General features: G+C 42.1%; 1 protein-coding gene across 5 annotated transcripts in view; it reads left to right on the top strand.

Moving 5' to 3' along the window:
• DUSP29 (dual specificity phosphatase 29) overlaps window positions 1-20,625 on the top strand; it is a 66,670-nt gene that overhangs the window by 32,703 nt on the left and 13,342 nt on the right. For all 5 annotated transcript variants that reach the window (XM_063405899.1, XM_063405898.1, XM_063405896.1 and 2 more), the window contains one exon: window positions 15,213-15,426. In XM_063405899.1, the coding sequence (XP_063261969.1) occupies window positions 15,213-15,426 (214 nt within the window). The remainder of the gene's footprint in view (window positions 1-15,212; window positions 15,427-20,625) is intronic.

Here is a 20,625-nt window from a genome sequence, read left to right as displayed (position 1 = left end):
CCCCCTCCACCTGCTGTCTTCCTCTCACTTTTAAGAGACAAGTCAATAGGTAAAACCTGTATTTATCTCTGGCATGCCATGTAGTTATCTTTCTCTAAAACCAGGCTTATTCATAGCACTAAACATTTCAAGACATTTCAAAAATACGCTTAGCAATAATTTTATGCACTGTTTATACATATTACTTTTCTGATAGCAAATGAGCTCTAATTGCATTAGGCAGCAACCCCTGTTGACAGCTCAAATTTTTCAAAAACTTAGGGTCTGCGTCTCAGCCCCAAATCCTCTTTTCCTGCAAAGATTTTTTAAAATCGTCTCACTGACCATCCAGCCAGTTTTCCCACAGTTTTACTTCTTAAGTAAGTGTTTCTGGTGACCCCTGGCACTCTCTTTCTGGCAGCAAAGCATCTCCTGATGCCTCTTTCCATGCTCCTTTCTACCACTGGGTTGTGTTCTCAGGTCTGTGATGGCTTGGAGGTCATTTTCATGCATGTGAAAATCCTCTACATTAATGTTTTTTAAAATAATTGGTTGTCACTTCACTGTCTGTAAGAAAGGAAAATGCAGGGGACTGAATCCATAATTTACAGTGAAATACGCATTTGTAACAGATGGAATAAGGTGTGTTGAATGGATACTTGCACAAATGCAGGTGCTTTGGTGTCTTACTGGAAAAGCAGTAGGTCAAGCTAATAGCTTGCCTCAAAATTTTCAGCGTGTGTTTATGGGTTGAAAATGTGAGAGAGACTGGCTGTTTTAACAAGAATCTATTTTAACATGGCAGAAAAATTAAGAGCAGCAATGCTTATAAATGTAGTTGATTAATTCTGACTGGGAAACCTACTCTCATTTTTATTACTACTGCCTTGTACCTCCATAATATAAAAACAATAAATGAGCTGGACTGGTGATACGCTGCTCAAGGCACAACAAAGTAACAGACAAGATTTTTTTTAAGGACCACCCACTTCAGAACATAGAAGAAGAGGTAAAATTGTAACCTAAAGAAGATGATGTGGACCACGAACACTCAATAAGAACTGGTGTGGTGAAGGGGAGAAAAGGTGTTAAAACCTGATAGAAAAAGAGTCAACAAACCATGCAAATTTTATGCTGTCAAGGAAATTATCAAAGTAATCATGGAAATGATGTGTAGTCAGCATCTTGCATTTTGGGTCATGTTGTAGACTAATACCCATCACTTCCTGCATCAGTTCCAAGGAAAGCCAGGCTCTGTTTAAAGGTATGTGATCTTGATTCAGAGGCAACAGGTCCTTCCACAACATCTCTGACTTGGCCACAGAAAAGGATGTGCAGTGGGAAGACTTACATGATCTAGACCTCTGTCAGCATCTCTGGATTCTTTTCAAAAATTCATCACAGTCTTTCCTCAAATCCCAAAAATAAGGGTTTCTCACGCTCTGCAATCCTACTAGAAGCTGTTCCAGGAAGCCACTTGTCTTCTCCTTCCACCTCCAAAACTTTTATCATTTTTTCCCAGAAGACCACAGTTGTTATCAAGCTTCCCTTTCTCCTAATCTGGCCATGACTTAACAACTTCCCAATGCTGTCTCCTTCCTGGTGGTTACTCAGGCTCAAGAACCCTAGCAAAAATCACACTTGACAGGCATTTGACATGGGAAAAGTAGCAGGCTTCAGGTGTTTGTCACTAAGTTTTGAATATTTCTGGTAGCTGAAATGCAGAGCACATTTTATGGTCTGGCAATGTATTGCTTTAGAGATTGTGGCTCTGTAAAAAAAAGAGCTTTATGAAGTTTGTTTGCTTCTCAAAGACAATCCTTGGCACTGGACAGGTCCAGTTGGGTCTCAGTAAATCAAAAGCTTATTTGATGTCAGCGAAACTAAGATGCAACTGCTGTTTTGCTCCAGGTTGTCAGAAAGCTTTTCAGTAATCACTTTCAGTCAGAATAGATGCTCAATTGTTCTTTCCTGCTGCAAGGGAGAAAAAACAGCAGCTTGCTCTTCCTCAGTAATTCCCTCATATTTCATTTTTAATCTCTTAAGCAAATTACAAGTGAAGACCTTTGATGTATGCGCCAAACTCATTCATTTCTCAGTACTTGCTGGACTAGAGAGGATCTTGCGTTCTTATGCATGTGGATGATGATAACAACTTCAAAGCCCCCAGGCATGTGTTTGCTCTCCCCAATTTCCTTTCTGAGTATGCATTTCAGGGGCCAACACCAGTTAAGAACCATAAGCAGCTGTACACTTGTATGCCATCTATTAAGGCAGCCTTGCTATCTGTCTCATAATGTAACAACCTTATTTCTGCTTTGCAGATCTACTCAGTCTGGATTTTGCATTTTTCCTGAAATAGAGTACCTAATTTCCAGTGTTTATGGTGTTCTCAGCTTAAAATAGTCTGGAACCTGATCAAACTCAGAGCAAAAAGTCATTAAAAGTCACTTGCCCTGAGGTAGTTTGGAGCATTCCAGGTGGATTGTGAGGCCTTGTTTTGCTGTTGTGGGGTTTTATGCCATGAAGTGCAGCTGATTACTTCTAGAAGGACAGTAGGTCACAGCCATATGGTACCACAGGACCAGATGTTCCAAGTACAGCAGACCAGCTGTACCTGAGCAGTGGCTGGGTAAACTTCCCCCAAGCTTGCTACGGAAGAATGAAGGGGGACATACTTCAAACCAGTTAGTGTTATAGTTGTCATCATTATTTAGTCTGTCCAATTCATTACTAGAACACTAGGAGGCAAAGACCACAGAAGAGTTAAAGAGAATATAATGTAGTCACATAAATAAGAAAAACCACCATCAGAGACAATTTACATTGGAAGAAAATAAATAGTTTTGGAAAAGATGTAAAACTTCAGGCTTTCAGCCAAGCTTTATCTAAGGAGGTGGAGTGGGAAGAGTAAACAGATTTTCTCCAGGGCAGAAAATTCATCCCGTAAGTGGAGAGCACAGATTTCATGTAGTTTCCTTTAATGGGTTTGTTCCTGACCGTACTCAGTGGAACAGACACCAGACCACTGGCATCAGCACAGCAACTCTGGTGTTTCCCCATTCGCCCTGCCAGCAAGCCAGAAGCCTGTACCAAGTAGACTGCAAAGACCAATCCAGTTTCTATCTCCCAGCTCTATTTAAGTCTAGATTTGGCACTCCATATACCATGAGATTACTCTGACCTGAAACCTGCTCTCAGCATGTCTGGACAATTTTTCTGATCAGAGTTACATACCAAGTATCTGCTATTTTTGTTTCTTTTTTAAGTGTTCTATGCTTAGGAAATAGGTTGGGCCACACAATTCTGGAACATCTGTGACAATATGTTATTAATGATACAGAGAAATAGAAGAAAAAGAGCTTCTTATCCCCAGGAATAGCAAGAGTAGAAACAGACCGGCAGTTTCCCAATTCTCTTGTCAAGAGAATTAGGTGCAATTCTGTGAGTGTTACTGTGGTAAATTAGGGACAACACCCCCTTGATTTTTGGCAATGCCATTTTCTTTAGAGGTCAGTTGAAACACTGACCAATTGAAGATGCCCCATTTTGGGGCCCAAGGAGCACATCAGGGAGCCCTTCACAGCACAGAAAGAGATACTCACTGGGCACTCTCTCTCCATAGGATTCCTCTGGTCGGTGCTCTCCTTGCAGGTCTTCCTCTTAGCACTGACTGAGCAACAGGAGAGTCAGCAGTCTGGGGCCCCAGGCTCTCCCTGTTCCCAGCATTCTTCAGTAAGGGGAGGTTACAACAAAGACTTCATCCATATTTTCCACATTACTATGCCTTGGGATCTATACTCCAACACAAATCTCCCAGAACATTTTTCTGCTGACAGTGAGAGAAAAAACAGAACAGTGAACAAAATGCCTTTCAGAGCCCTGGCCCCAGCCTCACCCCACAAACCCAGGGAGCCTTGTTCAGGACTGGGGTCCTTCCTTCCTAACCCCCAGGGAACTTGCTTTGTCCCTGTCTCACATGCTCTCTTGCAAACATAGCCACTAGACTGGGCTATTAGCCCTGTCACAGACATAGCAAGAGATGCACTGGCCAGTAAATTTGACTCCTATCAAGTCAAATCCAAATTACCCTCTTGACAGTACTGCCTAAGAAGCTCATAAAACAGTGTGTCTACTTGTTATATGACTTGGACAAACAACATCAACCTTTATCTACAAGAACATGTGCGTATTGGGTAAGAAAAATAAAGCCACAAACCATAAAAAAGTAACATATCAGAAGTCTATAATTGCTGATGGGCCTTTCAGTTCCTCCTATTTTCCAACTTTTAGAAATGCTCCTTAATGCATCTTCAGCCACTGAAACCCTTTCTCTGTGAAGCAAAGCTGCCCCTTTGATTTGATTTGCAAAATGGCCTCACAAGTCACCATAATTCTGATTGCCCTGCTGATAGCAGCAACACAACCGACGTCTGGCTGAAATGAAATAATGAACACAACAGACAGCGCGCTTATTAAAGAATCAAATAAACCTCTGAATACATCCATCAAAAATAAGCATACAACCAATATTTTCTGGCAGTCTGTAGCTGAGAGATGAAGAGAGGTGCACAAACCCAGGTTCAAAAAGTAGGTTACTTAGGGCAGCAATTGTCATTTTTGTTTTATAGGTCTGCAATGCCTGTCTCAGCAGAGCCCCAACCCTGATGGGGGCCATTAAGCAATACTTCAATATAAAGAGAAATTAAACAAGTAACGCCCAGCGAGATACTCCTGCATGCAAGGTATTGTCAGACAAGTTTTATGTAGTGCTATATAAACTCCAGTTGACTTCAGCAAGAATCAAGGGCATACAGCATTTCGTGAGGAGGGTGCAGTCATTTAAAGCATTTCTCTCTATCTGTAGTAATCAAAACAAGTTATAGCCAGGCTACAACTATATGTCTAGTTTGAAGACTGCTTGTCTGTGTGAGACAGAACCATCTGGATTTACTTTACAGTTAACTTTAAAAAATATATATAAGGTTTCTTAACTTTTGCCAAACAACTGGAAACATAATGGTTTCTGCATGCTGTTAGGATCTCAGTACAGCTGCAAATGTCCATTAGGACAATCTTTTATAATTATATACTTATTCTTCCCATGAAATTGTTAAAAACCCAGCTTTTCCAAATAAGAGCATATTTTGTAGCAAAGAGGAAATCTTCCAGGTTGGAATGGGGGAGGGATGTCTTCTAAAGCAGAACTTTACTCAAAGCTTTTTCTTTAAATTAACATAAAATTTTCAAGTCTCGGTGTGTCAGATTTTTCCAACTGTACCTCTAGTGTGCTCCGGCCAGAAATCTGCCATTTCTTTCCCTTTTTCTTTCCTTTGTGGAAGAAGCTCATTCCTTCTTTCAAGGGAAAATAAAAAACAGCTTTTTTTTTTTACCTTTTCCCACCCTCCCTGTAGATGGGACTTTAGTCCTCATCCTTCCCACAGTTCCATACTCTTGTTCAACAGAAAGTGTCAGTGGCACCTGGTGCCAGTGGGTGACTGCCCTGGGGAGCTGATCCCCGACAGCAGGGATCTGCACACAGAACACAAGCAGGCTGGATGCAGGCAAGGCTCCAGGAATGGGGGGTGATCAGTGTGTTCAAAACACCACCATCTGTTGGCCAAGGTTTTCAGAAATTACCAATAACATGGCACACATCAGTTTTTAGGAGTCAGAGGTGACAATTCAACTTTCCAGAAGGCAGGTGCTTAACCTTTTCCAAAATAAGAGCCCTCCTGCTGTGTTTCCTATGTGTTGAGGCTCAAAGTGCTCCAAGTCATTGGCCACTCTCAAAACATCTCAGCAGCTAGGATTTTTTAGTTAACAAAAACAAAACTAATGGAAACACAAACAACTCGTCCCAAAAATTGAATACAATCCTGTGCAATGTGCTCTAGGATGACCCTGCCTGAGCAGGGAGGTTAGATCAGATTATCCATTAATCTTACCCATTCTGTGACTTTTCCAGGAGGTGAGTGACCTTCTGCACATGTTCTCAGGACCCTACAGAGAGAAGGGAACAAGGGCTCATATTGTTTTGACAGCCATTCAGACAGAAAGAGACTTCTTTTTCAGATGCCTGCCTTAAAAATTACAATACCACAAAACATTGTAAGGCTATTGATCTCATGAGAAAGATAACCTTGGTCAGAGACAAGCAACAGACCACTGCCCATCCTTGGGGCACACAGACCTCACAGAGCAGCCTCTCTCACCAGCACTGCCAGTCTGCTAGATCATCTTACCCATGTTACCCATAGAGGGCCACCTGCAGGGATAAAGACAAAGCAACTGCTGCTAGTTTCTGTTATATGGGGTCTGTATCTCCTCCTCCACAAACTTTCTCCATGATCAGTATGGAATTAATTTGCACAACAACCTTACAAGATATCTTAGAAGGCACAGCAGGTTTCTAGCATCCAAGCTCTTTCTCATTTTAAGAGTGACTATCTGAATAATTGGCAGGGAGGAGCTTGGCTGCTCTGTAATGCAGAAACTTGGCTAGAGTGATGCTGTTAAGCATGAAGCAGCAGCAGATCCAATGCCCAGAACTTGAACTGAAACTGTTTGTTATTACTTCACGTTTGTACTACAGCATTAGCCACAGGCCATGACCAAGTCTGGCCCTGGTCCTTCTGGGATGAACTTTTATCTTTTAAACAGACAGGGGATGACAAAAGGAATTTAATGCAAAATTAAAAATAACTGACAGAGTCGGGAATTTGTATCCCACTGAAAGTTAATGGCAGCTACTGTAGGACTTGGGTTCCTTGGAAAAAAATGGTCAGGCAACCTGAATGTTTGGTAGGGCACAGGCATTTGCAGTCACAGAAGACCATTTCTATTCCTGCAAGAAATGAAAAAAAGTTCCACAAGAGTTTTCCATGAATAGCTGGCTACTTTTTGCGGGCACTGGTGTGACAGTAGAGAGCACTGTGAGGCAGAAAGATAGACAAGCAGTGCACGCAGGTCTGCTCAGAAAGATCACTCCCATAATGGTCAACTGCACAGAAGAAAAAGGGCCCAGAGACCAAAGGGTTACTTCCAGTATCCTACACTTGCCCTGACTGATATCTTTGCCTCTTTTTCCCACTCTCAGACAGAAGGCAAAAGATCTGAAGAATTTCCTTTAAGAAATACAAATACTCACGTAACAGCTGGATCTTAGGTCATCGCAAGCCTATGTCCAACAGCACCAAAGTCTCCTAATGCTGTGGTGTGAGTCACAGCTCTGAGGCAGGGTTTGCTGCAGAACAATGCTCAGGCAGAGGATGTTGTGTACCAGCTGCTCCTGTGTGATCCCTGAGCCCTTCTGCCCTGTGGCCATGGAGGGCACCACTCACAGCAGACAAAGTACTGGAGTGGAAGTGGTGTGGCTCTGACACCAGGGAACCCAGCTTTGATCTCTGATGAACCTGGCTGTGACTTACCAGAGAAAGTTTTAGACTTTCTCCAGCAGGAAGTCATGGAGCTCTTTAGGGAAGTAGAGAAGGTTGGAGGGTGCACCTCTGCCTCTTTTTGGTGAGCTGTGCTCATGTCACCAGAACCGAGCCATGCTGAGCACTACGTCGCTCTCTCAGCAAAGAAAGGCATTTCATAAGTTAGACGGGTACTGAAAGTGTTGGCACTGGAGAAAACCAAAAAGTGAGGGAAGATGGTTTTCTGGCGGTGCACATGCCAGAGAAAAGGACCTTGTCAGGATGCCACCTCTCCCATTACCCATTGTTGTGCCAGTGCTAAATCACTTGTGCACAGCATGACAGGAAACAGCAGTGCAATGCTCCTCACTCACATGTGGCAGTAAACATAGCATCGGCCTTGACAAGGGGACAACATCAAAGATGATGTTTGTTACATTATAGCTAACATGCAGGGATCTTGTTATCTTAGTCATACCAAGACTAGGTAACTAAACTGCCAGGTTTAATGTTTCAGGTCACATCAGGGAATAGTTTTAGCAGCAGATGTAAAGATCGTCATTTGGAGTGGGTAGCACTCAAGGTCAGAGTCAGCAAATCCTCCTCTAAAAATAGACTCTAGTTGCAAAGTTCGTAAGGTTTCTTTTGTCGTTCTGCAGCACTTCACAGGACCCAGTTACCTACAGCACCCACCTAAGCTTACAGGTAAGGCTAAGCAATATACATTTTCTGCTGTACTTCTGCTCCTTTTTCCTTCCTTTTGTAACCTGGTTTAGTAAAGCAGGGAGAGGACTGAGAACTGGAAAACTTGCTGGGGTAACTATTAATTTCATTAGCTTGTTGCAGAGAAAAAAAATAATTATTACAGACTCAAAAAGGTTTTGAAAGTGTAATGTATAACTTTAGAAAACCAAATTTTTTGTGTTACAGAAATAACTAAATAAATTAGGAAATTAGGTGCCAAAAGTGTAATTTTCTTGGAGATAATTTCAATATAAAAGTTAGGGAATGAAAATGCAATTTTTAAAGATTTGTAACATCTGTCCCAGAATATTTTGCCTATTCTTCAATAATTGCTCCACCCTCCAGTCAAATCTAGCTTTTCCAATTGAATTAAAATTCTCTCAGATGATGCTGTGTTTTAAGTTTGTTTGGACACTCTAATAATATTTAATAAAATCTCAGCTTAATCTGTTTTCCATTAACCAGTCCAGTCAACAATAAAGACTGAGGGCAAAAAGAAATTTTTAAAAAGTCATATGTGGCTTAGAAATTCGTTGAAATAAGTGGTTAGTTTTGAAAATTCACAGCAGGAGGGTCTGGGAAATACTTGCACAGAGGCTACAACTATTCTGGTTTTAAGCTGTTTAAAGATGACTGAAATAGATTAACTATTTTATAGACCATGAAAGCTTTAAGCATAAGAATGCACGGCTAAAATAAAGGAACTGAAGTAAGTGAATTTTGGTGAAGACTTGTACAGGAATTGGGAACAGAGGATTGTACTTTTTGCTTAAGTATCATGCAAATCCAGTTTTGGAATTTGGTAAATTCTTTTAGGGGTCTTTTAGAGAAATATCTTTTGAAAGACTTCTCCATCACAAGAAGTATTTGTAAAAAATAATCTTTTTGGGCTAGTGGGAGGGGAAAAAAGAAAAAAAACCAACAACAAAGCAAGGCCAAGGAGCCCAAGGAGCCTTTGCAGCACCACGGCTCATTGCAGTACCCTGGGGTGCAACAAGTGTGAGGTTACAGGGGAAGTACACAGCTCTTCAGGCTGCTGCCAGCCTTCTGAGTCTGAGCAAAACAGCATGGAGGTGGCATATCAGGGAGCACCATTTTCAATTAATATCATTAAATCATCTGACAGAGCAAGATTTTGTCACTGCAGCTGACCAGCTCTCAGCTCAACTGATGTACTTTGAGTTACAAAAAGCTTAGAAACCAAAGCACTGTTTACCCTCCTCCCAAGTGCAAACACTGTGCTCCAGACATTTGCATTGGCTTCTGCAAGAAGTTTCCAGTTTATAAAACAGCCCTCTGCTTAGTCATACTCAAAAAGGGCAAGCACTTTTTCACCCTGAAGGGAGGTATGTGTCTGGCATGTGGGCTGGAAATGGAAGAACAGAACATTTCTTAAAAATTCAAGAACTTGCTGAGTAGATCCTCCCTCACTGTTTCTGAAGACTCTCAGTCATTAGATCTGATTTTTTTTCTGCCTTCAGCACTGAGCAAGTGCTTACTTGAAGACCGGTTACTAAATGAGATTCAAGTCCTCTGCACATTTTTTGGAAGTGTAGAAGTGGTATTCTCCATCCTTACCTCGTCTTGGGTCCTTCCCTCTTGTACACACTTGCTACAAACATTGTTTCTCCACCAAGTTCTTATCTAAGGTGGTTATTAAACTGAAAGAAGGCAGTAAATAAAAATAAAAGCATTAGTTTTGCAATCCTTTGTAAGACAAGAAGGTCTCAGTTGTTACTCCCTGAAAGACAGCAGTCCAACAACTTCAATGGTATTGAATTCTGCCTGATAAATAAAAACAGTCAAATTCTATCCAAGATGAGAAAAGAAAATGGGAGTACTTTCTTAGAGACAGGCACTTCATGCACAAAAATGATTTGGTAATCAAAATGCGGGGGTGTTTTTTTTCTCTTTTTTGTTCTTCTGCTGGATTTAATGTTCATGGCAGTACATTAACTACTTTAGGCTCCAGTTTTGAGGGTCAAACCACTAATTAATTTCAAGGACACTGTGTTTATCTCTTACTGCACTAAAGTGGGTATAAGGCCTAGTACATATGTCATTACTTTTGTAGACTCCTCATGAAAGGCTCAGTGCTGATAGGTAATTTGGCATCTTGGAAAAAACTTCTGATGATATCACAGTTCCACTCCTTTTTTCAGAGCTGACAACAGGTAGGAAGCAAAATCTGAAAGCATCAGAACAGGAATAAGATGAAAATCTGCCTCCACATTTACAGGCTGTATATTTAGGTGTTTGCTAAATGCTAAAAACTTTCACTTCCCAACTAAATCAGGTAAATTTGTGATTGCCTGGTATTTTCAGGGAGAAGTAGCTTTTAGACAGCTCTGAGTACAAAACCAAAGCTTGTACACATGTGCACACCAAAATAAATGTAATAAAGCCAGCACCAAAAGTACCAAGTGATCAATGTCATAGGAGCTGGGAGAACTTCCAAGAGCAGGACACATGGGTGGCAAAGAATTTAAACCATTCTTCTGTATAAATATGGACTGAAGTGGGCATTAAGGCAAGGAAGGCCTGTGCCCAGACAGAACAGCTAATACTTCTAAAGGAAAGAGTGAGGAAAACTGTCTTCTCTCCATTTTTCTTCCCACTTCTTATTTGTTTAGCCTCTCTCATTGTATATTTCTATCAATGCCACTGGGCTCTGACTTTGTTGAAGAACTGAAGTTTCAGGCACACAAATACAGCTATAAGTTGGCAGCCAAAGTACATATGATGGAGACAACAGCAGTGATGGAGGAACCCTCTGTGCCAGGGAGGGGTGCAGAAAAGGAAAGGATATATAGACCTTTGCACAGGACAAAGGCAAATGCAGTCCTTGTCTGTCTGGGCATGTCTGATTTTTTCTTTTTAAGTGTCTACAGCTGACTTGGATCTTAACTCCCAGGCATAAATCTTGCCAAATTGTTTGGCATCTTTATACACACCACTAGGGCTTGCACAGCACATTGAGCCAAAAATATTAAGAAACATAGTATTTTGTTATGTAGCTAATTACTTATAGCTTTCAGTCTCAAAGTACTCAGAAACTTTCATTACATGTGGAAAACCAGCATTAGAAATGTACACAGCACCACTGAGGCTCTGATGTTCACCTCTAGATAAAAAGCTCTGTTTTCCTCTGCCATTGGTGGGATTACCAAACTGTACAGCTCATGACTGACATTTCTAAAAGAATTAACCCACCCCTACAGGTTTTGTGGTGGGATTGGACATCCCTTCAGTTGAACAGATTTGAAAATGGGCTACTACATTCTATGACTTCATGGGGCATTATTGGAAATTTTGTGTTGAGTAGTTCAAGGGACTCCAAACATGGTGCAGAAGGCAAATCTTTCACTGCCATATTAGTGCTCCAGCTACACTGTGTTCATGCTCTGAATTAAACAGCAGATAGACTGGCAGATTTTTCTTTTTTTTCCATTGCACTTTCTTTCCCCCCCTCCCTGCTTTGTTAAAAATAAAATAAAAAAAAAAGCTAAAGAGCTGTATAAGAAATTCCATCTGGCAGCTGTAGAGTAGATAGTGAACATAAAGAAGAGATTCCTTTGCTGTGCCTAATGCATGCTGCTTATCCAAATTAGCCACACAATTACTTCCATCAATGCAAAACTAGTTTAATGTTTTTTTTTCTAGTGCACAGCACTTGAGAATGACTTAAAATGCAGTGTAATTTGCCACAGTGTATGTCCTGAAGTGGCTCACTAATGAAAAGAGGATTAACTCTCCATTATTCTGAATTACCATTTTGTGAAATCACTAACAATATTTTCATTTATGCACATACAACCCAAGGGGGACAAATATCCCAGCCATCCAAGCGATTAACAAATAAAATTTATTAGATAACATGCACTTTGGTCTTACTTATGAAGAGAAAGATGAGGGTATAAAAATGAAGATGACTGGATTTTGATGGTCCTTGTTCTGATCATACCCCTAAGTCCATGACGGCAGAACTGGGGGGCCCTGGCAGTTCGGTGTGGTGCTCACACGCTGGATTGAGCAGCAGAACCCGCGGGATGCCGGCCTCAGCAGGTGGAATCTGGCAGGCTCGAGCACCTGGAGGTCCCGCCGAGGTGTGCCCCCAACCCGGGTCTGAGCAGCCACCACAGGTGGCACAGAGAGGGGACAGGAAGGTCTCAGCAGCTCACACAGCCTGGCCTTGGCACGGGCCAGCAGAGCGACAGGGAAGCTGTGCTCTGGGCACAGGGAAAGGGTGGGATGAGCTGCAGACTGCCCTGCCTCACTGGGAGGAACTCTGGGCCCCAGATACAGGGCTCTGTTCCTCAGCATGCCCTGAACTTGGGCTCAGACCTTCCTGCTGGGGAGAACCCTCTGGGACAAGGGCAGCTCTACAGCCAGCTGACTTTTCATCCCTCCCCCATGAAATAAAAAGGCTGTCCTGAAGCAGTATTTCTAGGAGCAGGCAGGGTGCAGAGCTCTTTATGCAAAGGACATAAGGACAGTCCCTGTTCCAGAGAGCTTCCACACGACCCTGGGATTAGCTCAGTTGGTCAGAGGAAGGTGCTAATAATGCCAGGCTCACAATCTCCACGTGGGCCATTCACTTAGGATGATTCTTGTGGGTCCCTTCCAACTCAGGCTGTTCTGTGATCTAAGGTGGTGTGTCCCCAACACAGTGCAGTGCCATGAAGTGACTGCCAAGTTGGCACAGCACTGGTACATCATTCAGCCTGCACTAACTCATCCACAGCCCACAGGAAGCACCACAAGGGGCAGGAGCCTGCTCCAACAAGCCTGTGCAGAGGTAAGCCTGCAACCTGGCTGCCATCTGACTGCACTGGGTGAACGCTCTGCGAGAGGTGGTCTCCTCTCCACACAAGTCTGCCAAACAAGTCTGAGCTTTCCCTGCCTGGGCTTGTGCTAAACATTCATCCCTTATACCTGTAACAGCGTTAAGAACAGCCACTCCAAAAAAATCCCATCTACTTTTCACTTTTTATTTCAAGAAGGCTGGCCTAGGGAATAGTCTCCTGGAGCTCTGTTTGGTGTATGTAGAACAACTAATGCAAGATGAGATAAGACATCCTTAATTCCTGGGAAGATGCAAGCCCTTCTGCCCCCAACCAAATACTTCATGGCAATTATTTCCAGAGCTGAAGTAGCAAACCAGCCCTTTTCCCCCCTTTTGCCTCCTTCTAGTTAATCTCTGTTACATCTTATATAGTCTAGAGTGAAATATGAAATACATGTTTTACTGGAGGAATTTCAACTGATGCTTTCCTGTGATCTAATTCAATTTAAAAATCCACACAGCAGATAACATTGGCAAGGCATAAAAGAACATAGTGTACTTGAAAGTTCAGGGAGCATGTGGCTTCTCAGGACAGACAGAAACAAGGATTTCTCAGCAGTGGTCGAGCTTGCAGAGTGTTAACTAAGCTTCAAACTGTGCCGGTGTTCCAGTACTACAAATGATCATTTGCAGATGTAATTTCCCTGTTCTGAGGTGTAACAAATCAATGCACTGTGGCCACCAACTGTGATTACTGATTGCATTGCTTTCTCTTCTTCCCTTTCTTTCCTCCATCCCATGTTATGGAGCCATGAATAAAAGTAGTCAGTCCTTCAGCATCAAGGCAACAGGCTCTCAGTTAAGATAATTCCTTACTAGACAAATAGCAGTTCTTATCAATTTCTAGATAACAGCCTAATCACTCCCAAAGTCAGACTGTCTTAGATTTGTATCTCTGACAGACAAATATTATCTACATTGCTGAGTCTGCATGTAAAACTAGCATTATTCTGGCATGGGAAGGAAAAAGGCTCTCCTAGGGCATGACTACTGGGGCAGAGAGATGGGATTTGGGACTACACCTAGGCACGCAAGACAAGCCCAAGGTAAATTTGTTACAAGCTGGAATTCTCAGAGCTCTTTAAAAATCTCAGGAGAGGACCACTTAGCTAAACATCATCATCATGTTTTAAGAAGCTTGGCTGAAAGATAGATCCCCTTGCCAGTGAAAGCAAGCCAATTTTTGAACAAAGGTGTACACTTGCCAAACAAAAACTGACTCCACAATCTTACACAGCTTTGGAGTAGGAAAACAGGAATCATTTGGTTTTTTCAAGCTTTGTAGAGAAGGAGAACATGACAGGCACAAAAGAGCCCAAACTGAGCAAACAAACCCCATGGGTAAAGGGGGTGTCAGTGAAAAATGGACATCTTGCTTTCAGGAGAGCTCTACAATAGCCACATGAAGGCATTAGCCAAATTTTTAGAATTAAAAGGACACACATGTTCAGCAGCCAACAGAAAAAAAAATTGGGAGCAACTACAGGATTCATTGCCTGCAAGAAAGGTGGATTTTTGGCAGGCTCTACTGGCACACTTCATAAGATCAAGCCCAATTCTACATCTTGTTACAAGTCTCTTACAGAACCACAAGGTTCAATTTCTCCCTTCAAGGGAATAAGAGACATGAGCAACTACTACTTGAGACACCAGAGAGTCCAGTAGGAGAAATAAAAACAGAGCCCACTGGGAGATGGAGCAGACAGGGAATCTACAGCTGGCAACACTGGAAAAAGAAGAGTAGAAAAGAGTACAATGATACATGCAACAGTCACCTGAACAGACACATTTCATCTCCCCACGTTAATGAAAACCACAAAGGACAAGCCTTTAGGAGGGTCTTAGTTAATGATAAAAGACCCCAACAACTTGAATTTGCCTTCAGTTCCCCTAGGTGCTTTAAATCCGAAGGCTGTTAGACCTACCAAATTCTTACCAGTGGATTTTTCAGGAAACAAATTCCCAGCAGAGACTGAAGTTCAATAACAGCAAAACTTTGAGTTTTGTTTCAATTGCTGGTGAGCTCATCCAACATCATATTCCTCACCTCATTCTAAGAAGGCAGAAACCCGGGTGTGAGTCTGTGTTTGCCACAGAACAGGTTCATCTGTTCAAGCAATGCTCAATCACACCTGGTCAGTGCTGCCCCCAGGATCCCACAGCTGAGCAGGAGTCACTTGCTTTGTGCTTCTTTGGGTTAATGTTCTGTTTTGGTTGTATTCCAGTTTCTTGCACATCCTGGGAGCACTACTCTATGGACAAGATGACATCAGGAAGCTGGAATGCTGGGAAGAAAAATGCATATACAGCAGTCAAAGTAGATCCTGATGAGGACTATTGTACCCCAGGGGCATTTGAACTGGAGAGGCTCTTGTGGAAGGGATGCCCACAGTACACTCACGTCAATGAAGTCTGGCCCAACCTCTACATAGGAGATGAGTAAGTGTACCCAGAACCCCTGCATAGCAGATAAATGTACCTGGCACCTCTCCTCTACACAGGGGATGACTAAGCTCTGCTCTGTCGGTGCGCTGTGTTCGGAAAAGTGTTTGAAACCACTGACAGATGTCAGAGTTCCACAGGGCAGTCAGAGCCTGGCGTGGCCCTGACTGGTACTGCTGCTTCAGGAAAGAGCAGAGTAAGTGCAGCCAGCTCTGCTGTTAAAGACAGAGTGACAGCATTGGTTGTGACACCAGTGTAGGCTGCAGAGGTTGAAGCTCGTCATGAGCTATTTTTGAACGGAGCAATTTCTTATTTATCTCTGAGTGAAAGTCGTTCCACAGTTACAGAGCACGGCCTGGATGTGTTGGCCACACCTTAGGTTGATTAAGGCCTAAAATATAATTCTTGAAAAGTGACTGAAGAGACAGCTCACCCTGCAGTGATATTTCTGCATTTCCAAGCCTGTGCTTATGTACATAGAACACCCTGCATTTCCAAATTGCTCAAGAGATTAAAGCAAACAGAACCCTGAGGAAGGCAAAGCTGCAGAGATGTGTCTCACTGATCAGACCAAGTGTGATTTGGAAAAAAACCAAACCCACAAAACAGACTGAGTTCTGCTGAGCACAGGACTAAACTAGAAACAGCAGAGAAGACTGCTGCAGCAGGAGACATGTCATCAGAAAAACCCCCAGCCCAAGCTCTGAGCAGAGCAAGAGAGCTTTTCTTACCCTTTTGGCATTATTGATCCAGTTCCCATTTTCCTCTACACCCTGCACTAATATGACATTTATTTTTACATCATCACTGAAAGACACAAGTAGGAGCCCCAGTGGCTCCAAAGTTCTCCATAATTTTTTAAAAGGTTCTAAAATTCATCTGTTGCCAGCTTATAAAAGAGGAAAGATATACAGCTTTGAGAGTTACAAGACTCCTAATATCATCCACCAATTACTTCTGTGGCGCCAGAGGCAACAGAAAGACACAAGAGTTCTGGTCTTGAACCAAGCCAGGGCTCCCACTTTTAGAGACAGGGGTGGGAGAGAGTCTGTGCATGTGTGGTGTGGGATAAAAAATTAAGCCGTGGGAACAGCCCGTCCAAATGATTCAGGAACAAAAATAAAGGAGTTGAGTTCTTCTCTCCACATCCTGCCCTGCCCCTCCTGTTAGATATTTCTAACTCAAGATTCACCATAAAGAACAGCCTCTTCTGGCATTTATTTCCTACTTCCTTGTTTAGAATTATTCATCAGCAGAATTATTCTGAATGAAGCTGTTAGAATAATTTTCCTCTAATCTCGGTGATGAAGCTATAGCTCTGCTCACTGAGCAAAGGGATGTAACCAGACAAGAAGTCAGTCTCTCATCCCAGGACAGCAGTCACTGACTCTTTCCTGTAATCTTCCTGTAGCAGTGGCTTCTTACACCTTGTAATTTAATAAAAGCAAGGTGTGACTCTGAACACACCACACACTTGGCACTTCATACAAACTAACCAGAAGAACAGAAATACAAGCTTCTTGAGAGATACATGGAGCTGCACCCTGTCATGATGGGCAGTGTGTTTCTGCTGGAGACTGGTTTTAAGTCAGGAGAAAAACCAGTGGTGCTTCAAGGGAAAACAAGTCCCCCACCAGGACAAGACAAAAGAATGAAAAAACCAATGGAGAAGGAGAAACAAGTCAGGAGCAGGTTGGGGTGGGCAGGGAACAGAAATAAAACTTCACCAGAATATGTGACTCCCCAAAAGAGAACAACTATTGTCAGGTAGGCAAGAGCAAACTTGACATGGCAGAAAATCTGAGAGAACTGGTCTGCAGGCAAGATGCACACTTTCACTACCCAAACTAAAATTTGCTTAGAAATAGGCAAAGTTCACAGACCTTTATGTCTTTCCTAGAGCCAGCTCCATATTTTACTCCTGACCAACAGCTTACACCCTCAGTGTGGCAGGGTTTTGTATTGTTTTAAGATCTTGCCTTAGAACTGGTGGCCAAAGAGATGCCACAAGCCATGAACACATGTTGGGTGCGTTTGCATCTTTAGCCATGCTAAATTAAGGTTGATCTTGAAAGAATTTGGTGGAACTCATCAACAAAATCAAATGAACACTCACATGCAGAGTTTATCTTCAGAGCCTCCACATCTGTGCTTCATTCCTGCCTCCCGCATTTACAAGGTTAACAGGACTTGTGACTGCTTATGGAAATGCTAATTAATTACCCTGACTACGTAACCACATCTTCCTCCTAATGCAATACAGGCTATCAAGGAGCCCTGTGAGGCCACTCCATCCTTTTGTTATGAGGCTTCACTGCAGATGTTGCCCAGAGGCAATGAAATCTCTATGAGCCTGTCAGACCCAGAATAATCAAAGCCTCAAAATATAACATGCTGTGTTCAGCTCCAATTGAAATTTTCCCCCAGCAAGTTCCAAGGGCTTTTAAAGACCAGATACTGGAATTTGTATGACACAGCCCAGTGATAGGAATAAATCACTCTTAGCCAAGATTTTGATTCAGTTGCTACCAGGATTAGTGTTTCATGTATCCTCCTCATATTTAGAAGTCTTCTAAAGGGATAGAAAGTAGCCTTGTCTTTCTTTGTTTCAGTGACCACCTGGTTGCTTGCACAAACAGTTTTACTGGCAAATCCCAAACCTGCTTGGTTCACTGGGATCACCTGGAAAATCTCTGCCAGTTACTCATCTTGTATTTTCTTCCTGCAGCTCTTCAGTGATGGCCTTATTACCTGAGGTGATGTTTAGTCTTTCACATTTCTGAAGTTCAAAGAATATTTCAGCTGAAGAAAGGCCTGCCAATTTGTTTTCCTCTTAAACATTCACTAGATCTCATTAGGATTTAAGGTCTGATCACAATTTCAGGTCTTGCCATGTTTCAAACTATTCCCAGAAAAAAGAAGTCTCGTGAAATGTAAATGTTTACAAGTTAATATGAAAAATAATTTTCTGGGTATGCAGCTGAACTGAGCTCACAATTCACAAAAGCTATGGTCTGAACCTATGCTGTGCCATGGGCTTCAGAACTAATGCAAGTAAGGAAAATTAGTAACTCAAACCCACAATTTGGAGTGCATAATAAGTAAGATAAATAACTAAACACTAAATATACGCATAACTAAAACTCATTCCCTCCCCTTACCTTTCTGCAGAGAAGCAATACAGTAGGGCTTTTTCCAAGTAACTAAGTAAAAAGACAATTTACACTAAGCTAGAAGAAAACAGATGGGACTCACTTAGGCTGGAAAACAGCTACCTCCTACCGTTTAGCATTATGAACTCCTAGCATCTACACCAGTATTAATCATATAAAAATAGAAGCAAATGCAGATTTAGATTATAACAACATTCTTGAGGACGTAGTTTTACCTTGGGTAGAATGAGAACCTGCCAATTGTAACAGCAGTTTAACAATCCAGAAAATCAGATCTTTAACACTGAACAGTACACCTGAATGCTCCAGTGGTTTCCAAGACAAGTGACACTTCTCCATATCACATCTCTGTCTAACAGTGATTTCTAGCATTTGATGAGTGACTGAAGTCAAGACCAGGAACTGACTGACCACAGCACATGTACTTGGTGCCTTTGCTGTATAGAAAGGCAAAGTAGAGAACTGTTTCCTCTATCTAGGTTGTATCACTTACAAAAACTACATCCACCATTTCAGGCTAGAGGAAAACAAACTACTAAATCTTTCTATCCCATATCTTGATGATCCCGTTCAGTATTTTCAGTGGTACCTAAAAATTCTTTTAATTCACACTGAGCAGGAGGTACCCAGAGAAATGGAGCAACACCTCAGATGGAAAAGGGGATACAATGCTACACTCTCTCTAGACTCCCTCAGTGCTGGAGTTACCAGGGAAAATTGGGTCAGTATTATTGGAAATTCTCAACATTTCTCCTCAGGAGGGAGAACTGCCAGATTTTCTTAAGAAAGTGTCAATATTGCCTATATTCAGCAAGCTTCTTTCTGACACTGACCATCTGGTAAATTATCATCCTGCACTGAGCTTTCTTTTAGCGCTTAAGTAAATGGAAAAGTTCGAGAGAGACTACTCCTCTCCTAGTAACATGTTGCCTCAGATTTCCTGGTGTTTTGTCAATCTGGGTCACATCAATCTGTGGCTTTAACAGTCTATACTGAAACATGTTTGCATTGCACAACCTTTGCATGAAGTTGAAGAGACTTGGCTGTACTTAAAGTTGATAAGCACACCAGTCATCTGGTTGAGCAGTACCAGCTGTAAGGTGCTGACTTACCTGGAAAGGGAGTTGCTCTGCCCACGCCCTCCTGAGGTATTTTGGAGGATTATTTCCCTTCCTTTAGGTGTACTTATGTTTTACTCACAAGCTGCCATATCTTCTTTCTTAGCTGCTTTCAATATACTTAATACTGCATGTGAAGGTGCAGGCTGCAGTGCCTGCAAGTTCTTTTCCCATCTCTTCCAATTTCATTGATTTGGGCAACTTTCTAACAACAGCAGCTGGGACTAAAGCTCATTATGACAGTATTTTTGAAAAGAGAGAGGGGATTTGATACACTCAAGACAGCAACCTGAAAGAAAGCATTATTTTTGATGTTACAACTACTTACATTGTTTCTTCCAGAAGAACGCAGAGTTTTTTGCAGCACTTGCTATTAATCCTATGAAACTTAGCCATGAAACAGACAGCAGGCACAGTTAAAGTCTCAGGCAAGCCTTCTACTTGCCCTTGCACAACCCAAGAGAGGTAAATAGTCTTTTGGGAGCCATCTGAAAATGGATGACAGTTTTGTCTGGGTCAGTTTCCCCTTTTGGTGAGTCTGTTAGTATCAATATATCCATATATGAAAGTGATTTTAGCTTCAATTTTCACCATTGAGGTGAGATTCCCACATCAAAGTACTCCCCCTTGCCTCAGAACTTTAAAAACACGTTTATGAGTCCATCTGCCCTACAATAAATGCAGGGTCAGATGCAGCAAAGCACTGAGCTTTTGCTTAACATAGAGAAAAGGACTTCTGGGTATACTTAACTTTTAGCATAAGTTTATGTGCTCTGAACTGAAGAGCTGATGAGCTTCTACATGGGACTAATCAGCCCAGGTCATCTCTTACTAAACTGAATCACACTGAAATTTTCACTGTTATCTCCCAGTGCCACACTTGACCTTCCTTGCACAGGAACACA

Source organism: Prinia subflava, chromosome 9, assembly GCF_021018805.1.
Source record: "Prinia subflava isolate CZ2003 ecotype Zambia chromosome 9, Cam_Psub_1.2, whole genome shotgun sequence".
In the NCBI taxonomy this organism is placed as follows: domain Eukaryota; kingdom Metazoa; phylum Chordata; class Aves; order Passeriformes; family Cisticolidae; genus Prinia; species Prinia subflava.
This window is presented reverse-complemented; position numbering and strand designations above follow the sequence as displayed.